The sequence below is a fragment of the Ambystoma mexicanum genome, chromosome 4q (genome assembly GCF_040938575.1).
Source record: "Ambystoma mexicanum isolate Mex_15411 chromosome 4q, UKY_AmexF1_1, whole genome shotgun sequence".
Lineage (NCBI taxonomy): Eukaryota > Metazoa > Chordata > Amphibia > Caudata > Ambystomatidae > Ambystoma > Ambystoma mexicanum.
Window position 1 is genome coordinate 1,242,368,345 of NC_090928.1, and position 18,970 is coordinate 1,242,387,314.

General features: G+C 46.6%; 1 protein-coding gene across 2 annotated transcripts in view; it reads right to left on the minus strand.

The window, feature by feature from the left end:
- YIPF3 (Yip1 domain family member 3) overlaps window positions 1–18,970 on the minus strand; it is a 331,619-nt gene that overhangs the window by 238,707 nt on the left and 73,942 nt on the right. For both annotated transcript variants that reach the window (XM_069608816.1, XM_069608815.1), the window contains one exon: window positions 14,066–14,172. In XM_069608816.1, coding sequence (XP_069464917.1) covers window positions 14,066–14,172 — 107 coding nt within the window. The remainder of the gene's footprint in view (window positions 1–14,065; window positions 14,173–18,970) is intronic.

Below are 18,970 nucleotides of genomic sequence, written 5' to 3' on the forward strand. Positions count from 1 at the left end.
GGGGGGATGGAGACTTGCCCCCTCGACTAACAGACCCCGGGGCAATCGAATTGCCCCAGCCAGTACGTCCACAATATGATGGTTTGTACTGGTTCTGTTCAGAATTCAAGACTAGTAAAGTCAATGGTGACTTTAAATGCCCTGGGAGACAGTAGTCAGTCCCAGGGTATGGAGTCTATACTGGGGGTCACTATGACACCCCTGTGTTACTGCACTAAGGGTGCTGTGTAACACATCACAAAAACACATGAAGCCCTATGAAGTAAAAGAACCCATAGCCCATTAAACACATCTAGAGTCAAAGAAACACACTCAAATCATGCCCAAGAGTGAGGGTAAAAGAGTCTCACTCTTGGCAGGAGAACAAAAAAAAACAAAAATCCAGCAAAGCTGCTGGGGGACTCACTAGGTTAGGAAATTCAGGCTAAACAGAGAATTCTCCCTAACAGTCTATCCAGGGGTACTTTCTATTACAGGACGGGCAAAAGTCAAAAGGGTTTTTTCCATGGTTAATGGAAATGGCAGCACGGCAAAGAGAAGGAAATGAGGGGAAGAGATTAGGCATTCTCTAAAAGAAGAAGTATGGTCTCTGCCCATTCTTCCTACTGTGATGGTCCAAGGCCTTGTGAGGACTGTGCAGGCCGCGGCCAGTGTCCGTTGTTTTGATTCAGCAGGCTTTCTAAGGCAAGAAACTTTGTAGAAAAGAGAATTGGCCCTTGAAGGTTCTGGTATCATTGAATGGACTTGTGAGCCTCGTGCTGGAGAGGCCAAGGAGTGTGCCGTGCTCAGGTGTTCCGACTTGTCCCGTGCTTGAAACGTCAGGAAGGGAGACCCAGCCATACCCATCCTGACATTTTGTAAACACTTCTTTCTTTTCTGGTGAACATTATCCCACACGTAACTTAGTGGTAATAATTGGCAATAGTTTTCTTTAGTATAGGCCCTTTTTATTTGACAAGACGCTACTCGGACTGCCTTCTTATTTGATGGTCGTAGAGTGCTCCCATCTTAGCTTTAGATTAGGCGTTTTTCTGACCCATGCATAGATTAATAAACACCCTTAAACTGTGATCACGGTCATAATCCGAGTCCTCGAATTCGTGACTCACCCGTTTGCTTCTTGTGGATTTCTTCTTTGAGTGCGCAGGTTTCTTTTTCCTGGATGAGCGTGCTTGTAAAGGTAAGCTCTGGAGTCTTCTGAATCCAGTCTGCTGGGCTTCGGAGAGCGTGCTCCCGGTCGCGGTGACGCCGAGGCTTGGGTACGTTTAGTTGTTCCAGGAAGAATCCAGGAAGGGACCAGGACAGAACCAGAATAAGGATACATGGTAATAGGATTCTGAATGAGCACTGGGAAGAAGGGGGAACCAGGAAAGATGGGAATTGGAAACAAGGGATTACGAAGGAATAAGGGCTAAACACGAGAACACAACTTGCCAGGCAAGCAGAGCGTTGAGACGTGCGGGGGTGTGACTGTTTTCAAGGAAGCATGAGGTCTGCACGGACAACTAGACCGCACAAGGACATAGCGTTGGCCATGTTGAAGGTGAACGGTATAAAGTCTATTGACTAAAGGACCAGGCAGACCAGAAGGGTCGATATCGTCGATACATGACAGCATGCCTCCTCCTAAACTCCAGTCCACCCGGCTTGCCTGGGTGAGACCGGTGAAAACGTAGCAGTAGGCGTGGTGCATTTAAATTGGAGACTGGTTCCCAAATGCGTTCGCTAGGCGGATAGCCTTTCCATTCCACCAAATATTGAAGACGACCTCTTCTGTACCTGGAATCGCAGATCCCGGACACTTCAAACTCGATTTGGTTGTCAACAAGAAGTGGAGGAGGTCGAGGACTTGGCTTACTTGACTGATGGAAGGGTTTTAATAGTGATGTATGAAAGACAGGGTGGATCTTCTTCCAAGTGGTGGGTAATTGGAGTCGAAAGGCAACTGGGTTGATAATCTCAATTATTGTGAAGGGTTCGTAGATGCGAGGAGCCAACTTGTTATGCCTTGGGTGTCTGGGTAGAGAACGAGATGAGAGCCAAACTTTATCTCCGACAGTGTAAGAAGGCCCGGGACGCCTTTTGATATCCGCAAATCTCTTTATGTCCATCCTGGCCTTTTCTAGATGTTCCTTAACTTGCTTGTGAATGGAATTTGGTTGAGCAATCCATGCGTCTACTGAAGGAGTCAATGTGGGGGGGAGGCAGAAGTGTAGGTATCACTGAAGGGTGAACCCCTTGAGTACACAGAAACGGACTGATCCTTGTCGTGGAATGGTCTGAATTATTCGGCTACAGGAATAAGGAGCGACCAGTCATCTTGTACTTTAGATGCAAAACAACGTAGATACTGTTCCAGGGTTTGGTTTACTCTCTCAGTAATTCTATTTGTTTGTGGGTGGTAACCTGATGACAATGCCCGTTGAATACCCAATTGCTTACAAAGATGCTTCCATAGTGGTAAATCCTCTGGAGGGAGGAAGGTCCACGATAAAGTCAGTGGCAATGAATTCCCAGGGTCGAGATGGCAATTCTAGTTGTTGAAGCAAACCTACTGGTTTCCTATTGTCGATCTTATTCTGGTTGCAGACTGAACACGCTTGTATATAAGCGCGTACGTCAGAGCGCAACTGAGGCCACCAAAAGTTTCTTCTGATTGTCTGATAGGTGGCGGTTATACCACGATGCACGGAATGAAACGTGTCATGACAAAGACTCATGATCTTGGATTGAGTTTTCAGGTAGGAACAACCAAACATTTGTCCTTAAAGAGGTATCCATCCATCATTGAGAGAGTCCAAGGATTATCTGTATTGAACTCCTTCCAAATATCCGAAGTTACAGAGTTCACGTATCAGTGCCAAGAGAGAGGTAGCCTGTGCTATGAACACCTTGTCTGGAAACATCTTGGGAAGGAGTGGGTCATCCTCTTTTATGTAATCCGGTCTTCGGGACAGAGCATCCGCTATTACATTGGATGGGCCAGGGATGGGTTGAATGTTGAATTGATATTGGGCAAAAAAGTAGGCCCATCTTGCATGGCGATTGTTTCGGCATTCCATGGCATGTAGAACCTGGAGATTCCGATGGTCGGTCCTTACCACGACCGGATGCCTTGCACCCAAAAGGAGGTAACGCCAATCTGTGAAGGCTTGTCTGATGGCTAGTAGTTCTTTCTCCAGGACTGAGTAATGAGTTTCACTAGGTTGTAATGTGCGTGATAAATAAGCAAATGGGTGTTCCAATCCGTCTCCCGTAGCTTGCTTGAGAACGGCCCCGATAGGCCCCGATAGCATGTTCCAAAGCATCAGTTTCTACCAGGAAGGGTTTTGGTTGTGTCTGGTTGAGCCAGGATGGGTTCACTGGTAAACAGATGTTTGAGTCTCTGAAAGGCTGCTTCTTGACTGGCAGTCCATTGGAAGGGAGTATCTTGCCTTAAAATACGGACAATGGGTAGAATGATAGCTGAAAATGAAGGAATGAATTTCCGATAAAAATGTGCAAGTCCTAGTAACGACTGCACCTGTTTCACTGTGGTTGGGGCTGGCCAAGAAAGGATTGCTTCCACTTTAGAGGTCCATGGCTACTCCTAGAGGACTCAAAACAAATCCTAAGTATTTGACTGTAGATACGTGGAAAATACATTTCTCGGGTTTGGCCAACAGATGGTGTTGGTGTAACCTTTGTAGGACCAAGGAGACGTGTTTCTGATGTAAGGCCAAGTCTTGGGAATAGGCCAAAATATCATCTAGGTAGACAAAGACAATGACGAAAAAGGAACAACATGTCAGAAAAGACCCGGTCCATGAAACGCTGGAACACGGCAGGAGCATTTGCTAGGCCGAATGGCATCACCAGATATTTGTAGTGAACGAAGGGGGTCCGAAAGGAAGTCTTCCATTCGTCACCCTCCTTTATGTGAATCAGATGGTAAGCCCCTCTTAAATCCAACTTGGTGAAAATGACGGCTCCACGTTGGGCCTCCAGGATGTCCGATATAAGAAGCAAGGGGTATTGTCTTTCAGGGTACATTTATTCAAACCTCGGTAGTCCAAGCATGGACGGAGTTCTTTGGTATCCTTCTAGGGTACAAAAAATAGAGATGCTCCGGCTGGGGACTTGGATGGACGAATAGTTCCATTGGAAAGATTGGTGTCTAGATACTCTCGCAAGGCAACTTTCTCGGGTTCTGATAGAATGAACATCCTTCCAAATGGAATAAATGCATTCTCTTCTGTGTCGATTGCACAATCTTCAGGACGATGAGGAGGGAGTGATTGAACAATGGCAGAAGAAAATACATCTGAAAATTGACGGAACCCCTCGGTTACCTGGGTAATGGTAGAGACCGTGAGGTGTTGTGGTTTTGGAAGCTTCACTCCGGCGGACTGTTTGGGTTTCCCAGATAGATAGTTAGTGAGACAGAACTCGGAACCCAGGAACAAGGATCCAGCTGTCCAGTTGATATATGGATTGTGTTTCTGCAACCATGGCATGCCAAGCACTATGGGATAGTGAGCTACTCTGATAATGTCAAAACGCAACATTCCCTGGTGATTGTGAATAGATAGCACAAGCTCTGATGTTTGTCGAGTTATGGGACAGGAAGACAAGGGTTTTCTGCCGATTCCTGCCTGGAAAACCTCATTGTTCTCTCGGGGAATGTGAAGTCTCTGTGCCCACTCGTCATCCAAAAAAAGAGCCATGGCACCACAATCTACCAGGGCCAGTATTGAATGTATTTCTTGGTTGTGTGTTGAAAGACTTACCTGGAGTAGCACCAAGGTATTGGTCAAAGAACAGTCTTGTGAAGGTGAAATGTCGGAGCAGGATTTCTTTTCCCGAAACTGGGCTCCGTTCAGGATCGGGAGCTGGCATTTCCCGAGCGATGAGGAGGGGCAATCGGGCAATTACACACCAAGTGTTTATCTGACACGCAGTACATGCAGAGACTACTACTGACCCTTCGTGTTCTTTCCTGGTTAGATATGGGGCCTCTCAGGGACCCTAGTTGCATGGGTTCAGGTTCGGATTGAGCTTGGAGTGAGGGTTCCTGTCCCCCGGGACTATTGTATTCATGTAGAGGTTTGGGTGACAGGTTCTGCGTCTTCTTTTTCTCAGCCTTTCTCTCTTGTATCCTGAAATCTATCTGTAAGGATAGATCTATGAGGGCCTGATAGGAGGCTGGGCGGGCTACTCTGGCTAGTTCATCCTTGACTTCTTCGCTTAACCCGCACCTGAACAAGGTAAAACGGGCTTCTGAATTCCAGTTAGAGTCCTTAGCCAATTGTTTGAAACGAGTAACATTTGTCAACATATCCTGATTTCCCTATCGAAACTCTAACAATTTTTCCTGGGCGGAGTACACCTGGTCTGGGTGGTCAAACATGGTCTTGAGGGCAGACACAAATCCATCGTAATTATCAAGTACCGAATCCTCAGCGGAGACCAAAGCAGTAGCCCAGGCCAGTGCGTTGCCAGATAGATGAGAGATCATGAACCCCACCTTAGCTCTGGGGGTAGAAAAGTAGTATGGTTTAAAGGTAAAATGAACCAAACAAGAGTCCAGGAAGGAGCGCAAGGTTTTTGGATTCCCATCATATTTGTCCACAATGCCCCCTACCGATGCACTTTCCTGATATGCTGAGTCTCTGGATAAAACAAGCTGTTTTATGATGGCATTTTCAGCCTTAAGATTCTGCACTTCAGTAGTGAGTTCCTGCATGCCTCTCATTAGGTCTTGAACGGCTGCCTCCATGACGGGTACAGTTGTAGTCAGATGGCATCTCAAACTGTCAGAATCCGAGTCCTCGGATTCGTGACTCACCCGTTTGCTTCTTGTGGATTTCTTCTTTGAGTGCGCAGGTTTCTTTTTCCTGGATGAGCGTGCCTTGTAAAGGTAAGCTCAGGAGTCTTCTGAATCCAGTCTGCTGGGCTTCGGAGAGCACGAAAGTTTGCAGCTCCCGGTAGCGGTGACGCCGAGGCTCGGGTACGTTCAGTTGTTCCAGGAAGGGACCAGGACGAAACCAGGATAAGGATACAGGGTAATAGGATTCCGAATGAGCAGTGGGAAGAAGGGGGAACTAGGAAGGATGGGAATTGGAAACCAGGGATTACGAAGGAATAAGGGCTAAACACGAGAACACAACTTGCCGGGCAAGGAGCTGTCAAGCAGAGCGTTGAGACGCGTGGGGCGTGACTGTTTTCAAGGAAGCATGAGGTCCGCACGGACAACTAGACCGCACAAGGACATAGCGTCGGCCATGTTGAAAGTAAACGGTATAAAGTCTATTGACTAAAGGACCAGGCAGACCAGAAGGGTCGATATCGTTGATACATGACAATCACTTGTGTCTGTCTTTACTGTTGCCACCATGAGTTCCTTACACCACACACACACACACACCCCCTCTCCCACACCGCTCCCCCTTGCCACCCCACCATCGAAGGAATATCTACAATATACAGAAGACTGTTTATTTCATATGACGCTCAATTCGGGCCTTACATCAAGGAGGGGAGATGCCAAACAACCCTCCACAGAGACAAGTGTTGCATCTTGTATCCTGCTTATTTAGGTGTGAGCGTGTGTCATGTCTACAAGAGCAAGGAAAGGAGGTATGCTGTATCTTGCTGTCTGTGTGAGCTGATGTCATAAGAGGATGCTTGGAGTCTGTGCTGATGTCATGAGAGCATCTTTGGAGCGTGTGGGGAATGTTTGTATTTGATTGGATGTTCCACCCAGGCAGTTGGAACTATGTAACCTGAGGGGTTGGAGCCAGTGGGCTCTTCTCCCCATCTTAACTCCTAATCTTAATGGATGTATACCTAATGTCACCCAATTACCTAAGATGCCTAATAAATGAACTAATGGAACCTACCTGCTACCTGCTGCCTCAAGGTTTCATCCTTACAACACTGGCGACGAGCTGGCTCTGAACCCACAAGAGGAACGGAGTGTGGAGTACCCTGTCAAGTAAGGAGAAGGGTGAGGTGTTAGTGCTGCAGGGGAGAGCAGTCTAAGGAAGCTGAACAAGGAGAAGAGGGAGGACCACTGCCCCCCAAAGGAGATGAGCCCCAGTTTGGTATAATAAGGACTGTCCCTGTCCCAGGGATAGGAGAGTGTCCCTGCCTCCGCACCTCATGAGAGAGAAGAGGGAATGCGAGCAGTATGGAACGAAGTATGGGCAAGGACAGTGGTGTGAGAGGAAGATACTTAGTAACTGTCCCAGCACTGAGAGGCGTGTTCATACCGCATGGTTAGTTTATAGAGGCGCTGCGCTTTGGAGAGAGAGGTGCTTATTTCTGCTGCTGGTGAGAGGGAGCACCACTGGTGCTGGCAACTCGATTGGCTGCCTGAGGTGGACCAAGCAACCAAGTCAGGTGGTTGTGTATCCTGGAGATGTCTGTCCTATTATGGAGGAAACATAGCAGGTGCCCATATACAATTGTGCTGTCTGCTAGAGTAGATGGCGTTGGAGGCCCGACGGCCGTTGTGGTGGTTGGACTGCAGGAGCTCTGTTCTCAGGTGAGATGAAGCCTGAGTGATGATGTCACATCGACTGCAGCAGGTAATGGTGATGTCTCAGAATGTCTCAGAATGCCGGGCGTGGAGATTGGCATTCTTATGCGGCATTCCACAATGCTTGGACTTCCGAGAATGCTAAGAGGAAAGGTCCTCTGAGCGTACCAGTGAGCTTCTCATCAATGACTGACGCTTCATAAAGAACCACCGAACATGTGCATGCCAGGGCGTTTACCATTTCAACTCGGGTGTTTGTTTCTTGACCTAGAGAGTGTTGTCAGGAAACTGCAGTGACCAGAATTCATGTGAGTGATCCAGCGGGATTGGAAGGGATCCTTCATCTGAAGTGTTCCGTAAAGTCTCCCATCAGCTGAAGTTTTCCGTAATGTTTCGGACTACAGTCAAGCAAGTGCTGTCTTAGGTGAAAGTTATGTGCGTGGCAATTGGGGGTGATTAATATGACTTTCAGGAAACGTGGTGCAAACTTTGTACCTTGGAGATCAATTGCTTTTATGGTGATGGAGTTTAAGGGGAGCACTTTGCTTTGTAGTGTTGGCTTAATTAGTTTTGTGTTTGGTTTTGTCAAGAGCGAACCATTTTCAGGAGCTATGTTTAGTTGCTGCAAGGAGGCAGCAATGGACACTCAATGGGATATTCGTGTTTGGTTGGCCATGTTGATGACGGTGTGGACAGAGTGTCAGCTGTGACTGAGCAGCGTGTCAATTCGACACTTGTTTAGGATTCATCATTATGCAAAGTTGGAAGTGCATTGGGGGTTTACAAGTTAGTATAATCATCTTGAGGAATTTCAGAGTTACTCAGCAAAACCAACATCCAAGCAAGGACTTTTAGTTAAGTGTCTTGTTGGACATGTTGAATGTCTAAAGGTTTTAGACAATTTTCTAGGTTTAATGTTGCAGTTTGCGACAAGGACCTTTAGCATGTCGCTGTATAAGTGGAAATGCATACTTATTTAAAATGCGCTAGATTAAACACGGAGGATTTGCAGCTTGATTATCATAATATGTTGTGTGCTGCTAAGTGTTTTTTCTAACAATGCCACTAGCGGAGATGTGTGCCGTTGTATGCTCGGTCATGACATGCAAGTGGTGGTGATGATGACACTGTCAAAGGAGTGACACAGTCTATGGAGTGTTTTACTGCTAGAGTTAAGCAGTGAATGTTTTTCTCTGTAGAATTTTAATGTGATCAAATTTATGTTACAGTCTACAAGTGATGATTTTGTTAGTAACTGGAATTTTTCAAGCGTGAACTTGGAGAGTTATGTCTGATTGGTTGGGGACGCCTGCCTTCAGTTTACATTTTGTGGAGTTTTACACATCACTATGGGGGGAGTTTGTGATGGGTGCTGGGACTTGGCGTGCAAGTTGTTTCTGGTACTATACTTTGCCGTTGGTAATGGCTTGGTGTGATGGGACTCAGACAAATGTCGATTATGATGTGTGGTCTTCTTGTGTTCTTGAGTTATGCATTTATTGAGCCTCGTCTGTAAGGTTGTTTTTATTATTTGTGATTGATCTCCTTCTCTGCTCCCCACCATGTTTTTTTAGTCGGGTAGTTTGAGTGTTCATCTTAGGATGGTCGCAATGGCACCTTTTCATCGTAGTCGGCTGCAATCATTCTCAGTGGTTTGTGCTGAGTATTTCAGTTGGTTCTCAAATTGCCTGGCCAGCTTTTTGGGTCTGGTGGATGTGTTCTTTTTTTTTTTTTTTAAAGGGTTTCTTACAAGCTGTGTTGCCGCCCGTGTCAGAGTGTTGCATGGTGAGTGACAGTGATGTGGTCTTGTGTCCAAGTGATAGTTGGGTCTTATTTTTCCGCAGTTCCTGTCCTTTTGGGATGGTCCTTATTGATCGCTGGTTCATTTTGAGATTGTGGTTCTCTTCTGAATGTTAGCAGGTATTTTAGAATGTACCGGCAGGCTTGCGTGCCAGTCCAACGAGGGGCTCTGTTTTTGGGTGTGGCAGGCCTGAGGTTTTTCCATTGGCAGCATTTATGGAGGTAGTTTGTTGCCCAAGGCGGGGCCGGAATGCACTCGGGTGTAGCGCACTTCGGACCCGCTGGTGGTGGCAGTGGGTAGGAGGTGGTGTGTAGGATACAATGGCTTTGGGAAGTAGAATTGTGGTGCAGCATGTTGGTTGTGTGCGAGTTACGCCTCGGTGGGACTACAACTCTCTCCAGTTACGCAGGTGATGGTGGTTCTAGATAGTGCTTGGTTGCGTGGTTGAATGCTGGCAGGAGGATGTGTTGTATTTTAAGCGTATTTGAGTGTGTGGGTGAGCTGTGCCGCTTATTGGGAGTATGTGAGGTTCTTGTCTGCAAGTGCAAGGAGAGGTGGTGTGTTGCATCTTGCTGTCTGTGTGAGCTGAGGTCAGGAGAGGATGCTTGGAGTCTGTGCTGATGTCATGAGAGGATGCTTGGAGTGTGTGTGTGGAATATTTGGATTTGATTGGATGTTCCACCCAGGCAGTTGGAACTATGTAGTTTTAACTCCCAATCTTAATGGATGTATACCTGATGTCACTCGATTACCTAAAATGCTTAATAAATTAACTTATGGAACCTACCTGCTGCCTGAAGGTTTCATCCTTATAACAAGCAACCAGATAAACTGGGGAATGAGAACATTCTCAAATATAAACAGAAACACAAATTGACTTAACTTAAAAAAGGAAGGTTTGTTCAAGCTCAATATCTTTGATATTTAGGGCAGTGAGAATCTTAAGACATATGAATAATGGCCCAGCCTTGATAAAGACCTATAGCACGGTTGAAACACGTGTTGGCACAAGGGCAACACAAGTTTATAGATACAAACAATGGCATAGGTGTATCGATCAAAACATTGATCTATTGTGACACCAGAATGTAAATTGTGAGATAATATGAGTTCAAAAATACCTAGCAGGCTTGGATATTTTAGTCATTTCTAACCGGTGCTGATATACATGATGTTGTAATTGGTTTTCAGTTTCAATATACATGACTTAAGCTCACAATCACTGAATGCGTAGATAGCCGAGTTGCCACAGACATTAATGTGGTAATAGCTTATGATATGATCAGGACACAGAGAATGCGTCTATATACCCCTGTATCACCTAGAATCTTAGTGATACCCACCATATGAGATCACATTAAAATAAAAGCTATATAATCAATATAATCACATTTGCAATTATCTGGTCGTACCAAACTATTTTAAGACCAACACTTACTTATTTGTGGATTATAACTCACATTGAGCAAGGGGCAGGGTGTATATCCCAATCGCATGTCAAGCACAGAAGACTGTGTCCAAAATGGATTCTAAAACCTCTACAAAACCTCTCTGGAGAATCGGAGTCAGGGGAGCAAGTTAACATACCTGTGCCTCTCCCCTCCTCACCTCCCTCCACCCAGTAGGGTTACATGGGCATCAAGTCCCGTACCTAAATTACTCTTTCCAGACTTTGGCCGGTACAGGCCTGGTCCCGGCTTCCTTTCTGCGCTTATCCCAGTGAATGGGATGGAGTTAAATTGCTTACCTGAACTTTACTTACCTTTTTGTCTTTCTGATAATAACCACTGGCATCATCCAAATCCATTAATAAACTTATCTGAAAAGTAAATTGGCTTAAGGCCACAAAGACCCACACCATGTTAGGGTTGGACTCACTAAATGCTGCAGGACCTATTCTGGGTTTACTCAAAGTGTCTGTACCAAAATGCATGCAACCACAATACTTACCCATGTTTCACTGGAGACTGAATCAAAGGCTTCCTGTTCTTCCCCTCAGGGTGAATGTATATAGCTGATTTATAGTAAGCGTGGGACAATATTTGACTAACAGTTTTACATGCTTAGTGTGCATTTCAAAGGCCAAATAAACCATTGTATATTTTGCCCTTCCCTGTCCAACTTGAATATTTGAAGTTGCTCTGAGTGGACTCATTGTACCCCTAAATCACTCTCACTCCCTTCGAGACCAAGCCCTGCCGCGTTGCTACCTTAACTTGATTGGGTTTGGCTAAAACCTCACAAACTACCTGTTCACCATAAAAGGGTGCCTCCAAAAAAGAAATCACACCCTCAGGGTTGATTTTACAAATACATCTCAACACTGGTGAAGAAGCATTACTGAAGGGGATTCTAGGAGGCTGTGCACATTGCTCTTTTCCAGAATGTTTGCACTTCGAGTGTTTCTAGGTGAGTTGCTGATGTCATGTCAATAATCATATTCAAAATATCCTGCTTAGATTTTTAATTGTATTGATGTTTTGTACAGCTCAAACCTACAATGAAATGTTTCAAAGTGATAGAGGTGGGGGAGAAGGACAAAATGTAAGGGGGTACCAGTGGAAACAAGGAGAGCAGATAATCAATGTGAAGGACAGTTTCACGATTAACCAAGATATATTTTTTAATCCCAACTTTATCAATTTTCCAAATAACACTACAAAATCAGAAACCACTTTGAACAAATGGAGTTAACGAGAAGAAAAGAAAGAGGGGGGGGAGCAGGGTTGCGAATAGGACAAAGGAGAGGTGTGGGGGAGGAAGTCGCAAAGCAAGTCAACCAACACAAAAGGGGATTGTAAGTCACTATAAAGTACAACATACCGTTCCACAAGCAATGATGGCACCCAGCGCAAGGGAGGACACCAGTAGTGTGAAGGGGGATGGGCCAGGAGCTGAGCTAAACTGTACTCATGTGGCCCTACAAGGAAGGACCTCACCCCAGTCCTTCAAATCACTCCTTGATTCACCCCGGACATTGAGCGTGGATGTAATCTTTTCAGATGTCCATGTTTCCCAGATCTTATCCCACCATGAGTTGAGGAACAGTCCCTCCACCACCCCCCCCCAACCCTCGCAGGGACTTCCAAGACTGGGCTAGGGTAAAACAGGCTTCGATAAGCAGCCGGGGCACCACTTAAGCCCTCAACCATAGCCTCCCTCACGGTCATTGTCTCCCAAGACTAAAGTGAGCGGATGCAGCTGAAGGTCACACCCTGTAATGCCCATAATCCTAGAGAGAATCTCATTCAAGTAGAACTGAGTGGGGACAAGGCCACCAAATGTGCTCAAGGGAACCTGTCTGTCCTCATCCCCGCCAGCACAGAGGTCAGTATCCCGGGGAAAGCTTGTGAATGTGGGGAGAGAGCATAATCATAGAAGCATTCTCCCTGACTATGGTGCACTTAAAGCTTTTTTGGGCTCTTGACCAGATACGGGACCACGATTCAATGGTAATCTCAAACTGCAGGCCCCTCTCCCAGGTCAGCATATACAGACGTTGTTCATCTGGATCTGCTCTAATAGTCTGTATAGTTTTGTTATTTTATTCATGCTTGGAAGTACCCTGATATGCAATTCCAGTGCTAACAGCTCTCTGGATCCGTCTCGGCGCATCTCCCAAACTGAGATCCAATGCCTCACCTGGCAATAATGCAACCTTTCCTTCTCCGGCAATGCAAATTTCGTCTGTTAAGTGGGCGATCCTGTGAATAGCACTCCCGAAGGAGGCGGGCCCCCCCTACCCAGCAGTGAAAGGACTCAGTCCGTAGCTCTTGCGTGAACTCAGGGTTTCTCCGGACTGGAGAGAGCGGCCCCAGACCTGTCCCCAGCTCCCAGAGCCCTATCCCAGTAGGCCAGGGACGCCCGAGCCGAACCCAGAAAGGGGCCTCCTCGCATGCAGGTCAGCCTACTCATGAAGTGAAGAGGAAGAGAACCCAGGGGCACGCTAGTACCGCTGTGCTCCAGAAACGTCCAGCCGGCTCGAGTAGAGTCCCTGTCCCATTCCCCCAAATGCACCAGATGGGCTGCCAGGAGAACGCCAAACGTTAGGGACACCCAACCCCCCCTCCTCCAGAGCCTTGGAGCCGGAGAGGACCTTTCCGGGCAAATCATAACCAAGATATATGGATCATCAAACACTGGGTGGCAAGGAGAGGGGGGCTAAGTGTAGGCAGTGAGACAAACTAACCAAAGACCCTTCTTTAATCATCCCTGAACAAGCATTTTAGGAGATGGAGGCCAATATTGGAAACCGCTTCAAAAGTAGCTGATAAAAGCAGCTAACACACAATGCTGAATTTAGTGACTACCAAAGTATATGGCGTTCTCAACTTTAAAAAATAATATAGAATAGTGTCTGGGCAATCCTACACTTGACCACTGCTCCCAACAATACATGGTTCCCTGCTTCTCAGCCACACAGATCACTCTCTAACTTATACTGGTGTTGGGAGGCAAAAACCTGCAAACTGGGCTCGGAGCATTAAGGTTTTCAGTAAAATCTGAAAAACCGGAAGGAACGTTTGCCGACACTCTTTGGGAAATTAGTATGTTATAAAAACATGGAACTCAACTTGACCATAATTAATGGCCATGGCCTAAGTGGCAAAGCAGCTTTGCAAGTAAAGCATCACCACAGATACAACCACTTACACAGTGTTATTCAGACTATGTCATATCCAACATTGAACCCCTTCAGCAAATACCCAAAACCGCCTCAACGTCCTGCCAGTTCCAGTTACCTGTTTCGGACCTGGTTGGGCTCCACATCGAAGTACGGCCTGAGAATATCGATGTTGGCGTAGAGGTTGAAGGCTTTAGAGGCATGTCTCTTGCCGGCCTGCCACATCTAAGTATGGACAAGAGAAGAAAAAAGAAAAAAAGCTCTCAGATGCAGTGCCACCAGAGATCCTTTTTCTATGTTAAAGCAGTCGACGGTGTCCATCCTTTGGTGCTGGCCATGTATTGGAATTTACAATGTGGATATCGCAATAACCATGGATATTAGTAACCCATATAGATATGGCACCCTTCCCCGAATGCACCTATGTAACGTTTCATGCCAATGCAGGCCACCATAAGTATTCAATTTCCAGCATTTAAAAACAGATCTGCAAACTGAAATCATTGGGGACAGGTCCTTGCCAGAATCAACAGACAACCGGTTACTTGGTATTAAACAATGCCCCCTCAAACTCTATGTAGACAAATGTTATCATCACGATCATTTATTTCGGAAATAGCTAATTTCCATAAAACACAATACAATACAGAAAGAGACAGATCATAAAAACAATAACACAGCAACATTAATGACAGACAATAACTCCTACAATGTGGAAAAGACCATTCATTGTTAAACAATAATATTATACATAGTCTCATGATTCATGCACTGGAGTCAGTGATACCATGCAGCAAATACGAAGTTAGTCACCATAAGAACTTGTGGTTGGTTATTAACGCTTTTCAGAAAGATAATTGCTGCTTCTGTAAACCGAATGCCTTCGCTACTGAATAACGGCAAAATCCATTTCCATGTGAAGTGGGCACATAAGTACAAAATGGGCAATGAGCCTCTGAAACTGCAGCAAATTGGGCTCCCATAATTACATAACTGCCACTGTATGCTTGTATCGCCAGATGTACAAGATTTAGGTGAAATGTTCTAAACTGCGAGAACTTAAATGGATTTAAAATATTCTTTTGGGAAGGGTTACCATCTTCACGCCACAAATGCCCAAAACCACAATCGGTAAACAGCATCTTAACATGTTCATCCCATCTGCAGTCTTTCTTACCATCGAGGGTTTGCCAACATATCCCAAATGATTTTCCAGCATGTTGACAACTCCTTAACACAGTGAATTTGGAGCCAGAACAACACTGGTTTTAATAGCACAATGTAAGATAATGTTTTAAGGCCTAATTCCAAATAAACTGGGATCGCTGGTCAATGCTAAAAGTAATAATCTTTTAAAGAATCCTCTTTCTGTGGAGTCTAAAGTTAAAGGCGATTGGCGACCCCACAATTCTGAACCATTTAAGGCCACATAACGGGTTTGCGCCTGCTAGAGATGGGAGAAAGCGTGCACACTTTAGTTCCAGCAGCCAACTCATAGATTGCACCTGTTCTCTGTGCATTGGATACGCTGCAGCGGCCCACATGTGGTGACCCGATGCCTGATATTTCTGAACTTGCATATACACATTTCATGGTTCTGGTTTTATGACAGGCCATGGCAATATTTTTAACATCATTAACATATTTTAGTAAATGCAGGACAAATAATGGGAGAAACCTTGATGGCCAATTAGGGAGATTGTTTGTCATTGAAAGATGGCACATGAAAGTACAAGACACAGTTGGCGCAAATGGGATTTGAAGCTTTGGACACAACAGGGCTCCAGTTTGGTTCAGAGTCGGAGATTCATGCGGGATACGCTGGAACGGAATAACCCCTCTGGATAGCAGACTGCCATCTTCAATAAATTGGCAACATCAGTTGGCATAAAATTAGCATTTTCAAAAACAAGAAAGTGCTCTGTTCTATAGGTGCCTTTTGCCCAGCTTGTTCTACAATGCATACTCCAGTACATTAGAAGATTGATGTCAAAATAGAACGTCGATGAAGTCCCCTACCTGGTATGGGGGCCATGAAAGTGGGGACTCTGGGGGCCAGGTGCCAAGCAGAGTCAAGAGATGTTGGGTCGCGGGGGTGGAGTGGGGAGAGAAGGAGGATAATATTGGGGAGGATCCCCTTGGTCGACCCATCGCAGATGAGGGGACAAACAGTGTCTAATCTCAGGCCAGAATTTGGGGCATGGGCTCTTGCCACATCATGAGCCCATTAGGGTATGCCTGCCCTAATAGGCTTGCCCATGCCCAAACCTGTTGCAAAACCCTGTAAGGAAATATTAAGGCACACCCTCCCAACTCACAGCACATGAAGTCCTCCAGAACCATTCAGGACCACATTGACACCCTCGCTCCAGCCTTTGCCGATTTCTGCAATAACTCTTGCCACTGGAACTTCCTTGCTCCCCTCAAGCACTCCCTTGTGCACCCCTCCTGAAAAAACCTTCTGGCGATCCTTCCTGTCCGGCAAACTACCATCCGATCTCCATCACTCCTTTCCTGGGCAAACTCCTGGAAAAGCTGGCTTACTCTCCACACCGAATCTGTTGGTTGTCTCAATGACTATTAGTCTGGCTCCAGAGCAGCCAGAGGCACGGAAACTGCTCTCACGAACACCCGTGAAGATCTGCTCATTAATCTTGATTCTAGCCTTCCTGCTGTCCTCATCCTCCTGGATCTCTCCTCTGCTTTTGACACGGTTAATCATGCCATCCTGATCAATCATCTCTGTGAGAACCTGGACATCATGGATCAGGCCCTGGCATGGTTGACCTCCTTCCTCCTGGTCCGACCCTCCCAGGTCCAACTTGGGTCCTTTCTCTCTACCACTTTCTTCTCCACGTGTGGTGTTCCCAGGGCTCTAACGTCTCCCCCTGGCTCTTCAATGTCTTCTTGGCCCCTTTGCCCCACCTTATCTCTGCCTTCTCCTCCAACTTTCAGTGTTATGCGGATGACAATCAGCTCTCCTTCAGGCTCCCCTTAGTCTCCTCTCTCGCTCATTCCGGACTCTCTATCAGCAATTCAGGAGTGGTGCGCCTCAATCTATCTCTGCCTTAATGCCAGCAAGACTGAGATTCTTCTCATTGGGACCCCTGCTGCCGCGTTCCCTCTCTCTCTGGCTGTCCTCCTTGGGCCCTCTTCCTTGCCTTCCTGTGGGGCAAAAAACCTAGGTGGCATCTTCGACTCCTCTCTCTCCTTCTCTCCTCACATCACAGGCCTTACCAAGAAGACCCACTACCAGCTGCACTTTCTCAGAGGCATACTTCCTTTCTCACTTTCCCCCAGAAGCTCACTGTCTCCAGAGGCCTGGTTCTCTCTAGGTTCGACTACTGCAACAGCCTCTTCTCAGTCTGCCTTCCTCTACTCGCCGCCCTGTGCAACTAATCCAAAACAGGACTGCGAGAGTTGTCCTTGGCCTCAAGCCCACGGATTGCATCTCTCCAGCCCTGAAATCTCTCCACTGTTAAAGATCCTCTGCATCGTCCACAAGGCTTTCTGGGGCCAGGGCCTGCACTTCATCCAACTCTCTCTTCTTAAACACCTTCCTTCTTGAGCCCTTCGCTCAGCCACCTGCAATTCTCTGAGAGTCAGACGCTTCTCCAGGCAGAGAGTGGGGAGTAGAGATATCCCACTCCGCCTCGCTCCCCCTCTCCCTCACCCTCTCCTCCTCCCCCTCTTGCAATACCATAAAGGGTGAGGAACCTTCAAATATATGAACTGGGAGATTTGCTCCAGGGGCCTGGTAGGCCTGAGAAGGAGATACTGGACAAGGGGAGGTTCTCTGATGGAAAAGGGACCCCACATAGCTTGGGAAGACCCATTTATAGTTACCCTCACCCTTTTTATAGCAATGTCCTAATAAAAGGTAGTGACTCATAACATGTGGTCTCGACTCTCTCCTTGGTCAAAGATCAAGCAGAACAGAACTCATTTAGAACTGTGCCGCCTGAACAAGGAAACCCCTGCTGTATTTGAATTTTCTTCAGAACAAAAATAATATTAGACTACAGCAGTTGATTAAATATTGATTTGGAGCTACTGCTGTCAGTCAGAGCAGCAGTAATTTGTCTGTCGGATGCATCTGCCTCAGATTTGAACTAGCTTTTTTCCAAACAAACCCTTCACATAATAAAATGACCCCTTTTGGGGATTTTAGTCTTTAAGGGCTCCAGGCCGAGTGTTGTGTTTGATACTGTTGGTGACGTTTGTTTACTTTCTGTTTGTGTTCCAGAACTAACTTTAGTTCTGGAACCACTTTGCTGTTGGAGCTGAGCTGAGCGCAGCGCCTGTTGCTCGCTCCCTTTGTACTTAAAGTACCTTTCTACTCACTGCCCGTGTCCTCCCTAGTTCACAACACTGGCAACGAGGCTATAAGCAGGAAGAAGATCCGGGGCGGACGACACGGATGGTGGATGTGCAGGCAGCACTGACCCAAGATGAGGCAGGAGAAGAGGGCAACAGGCACAGCAACTGCTCGCCACGCAGGTCAGAGGGGGAGCGCCGTGTGGCGGAGGTCGGTTCTCCCCAAAGTGAGCCCACGCTCAAGCACATCCGCGAGCCGGCAACCTCAGAAGGAGGAGGAGGAGGAACATCATCCGTGTGTGTGCATGCGCGCACAGCTGAGCGCTCTCCCATTGTGATGTGCGCTGCTTGGCAACGCAGTGCGTCTTGGAGATCAGCTCCCTTGAGCTCTGCCAGCCGGAATCCAAGCGACAGAGAACCATTGGGAGAGCGGGATTCGATCAGCTGTAAGATTTTACCAGCACACATAGTATAGTGCTGCATGGGGCAGGTTTACCCAGAACTGTAAACACAATTAACTGAGAGTTCATTGAGCCTTTGACCGAGGTGCCCCACTAATCAAAGTGACTAGAAACACAATAGCACTACAATAGCACAATAGCTGTGACACTCCAGCACCTCATTTATGCAGACTAGTACATGCTAATACCGGTGGTCTATGAGAGCCCCAAGTCCCAGCTCAGCACATAAAGGTAGCTCACTGTAG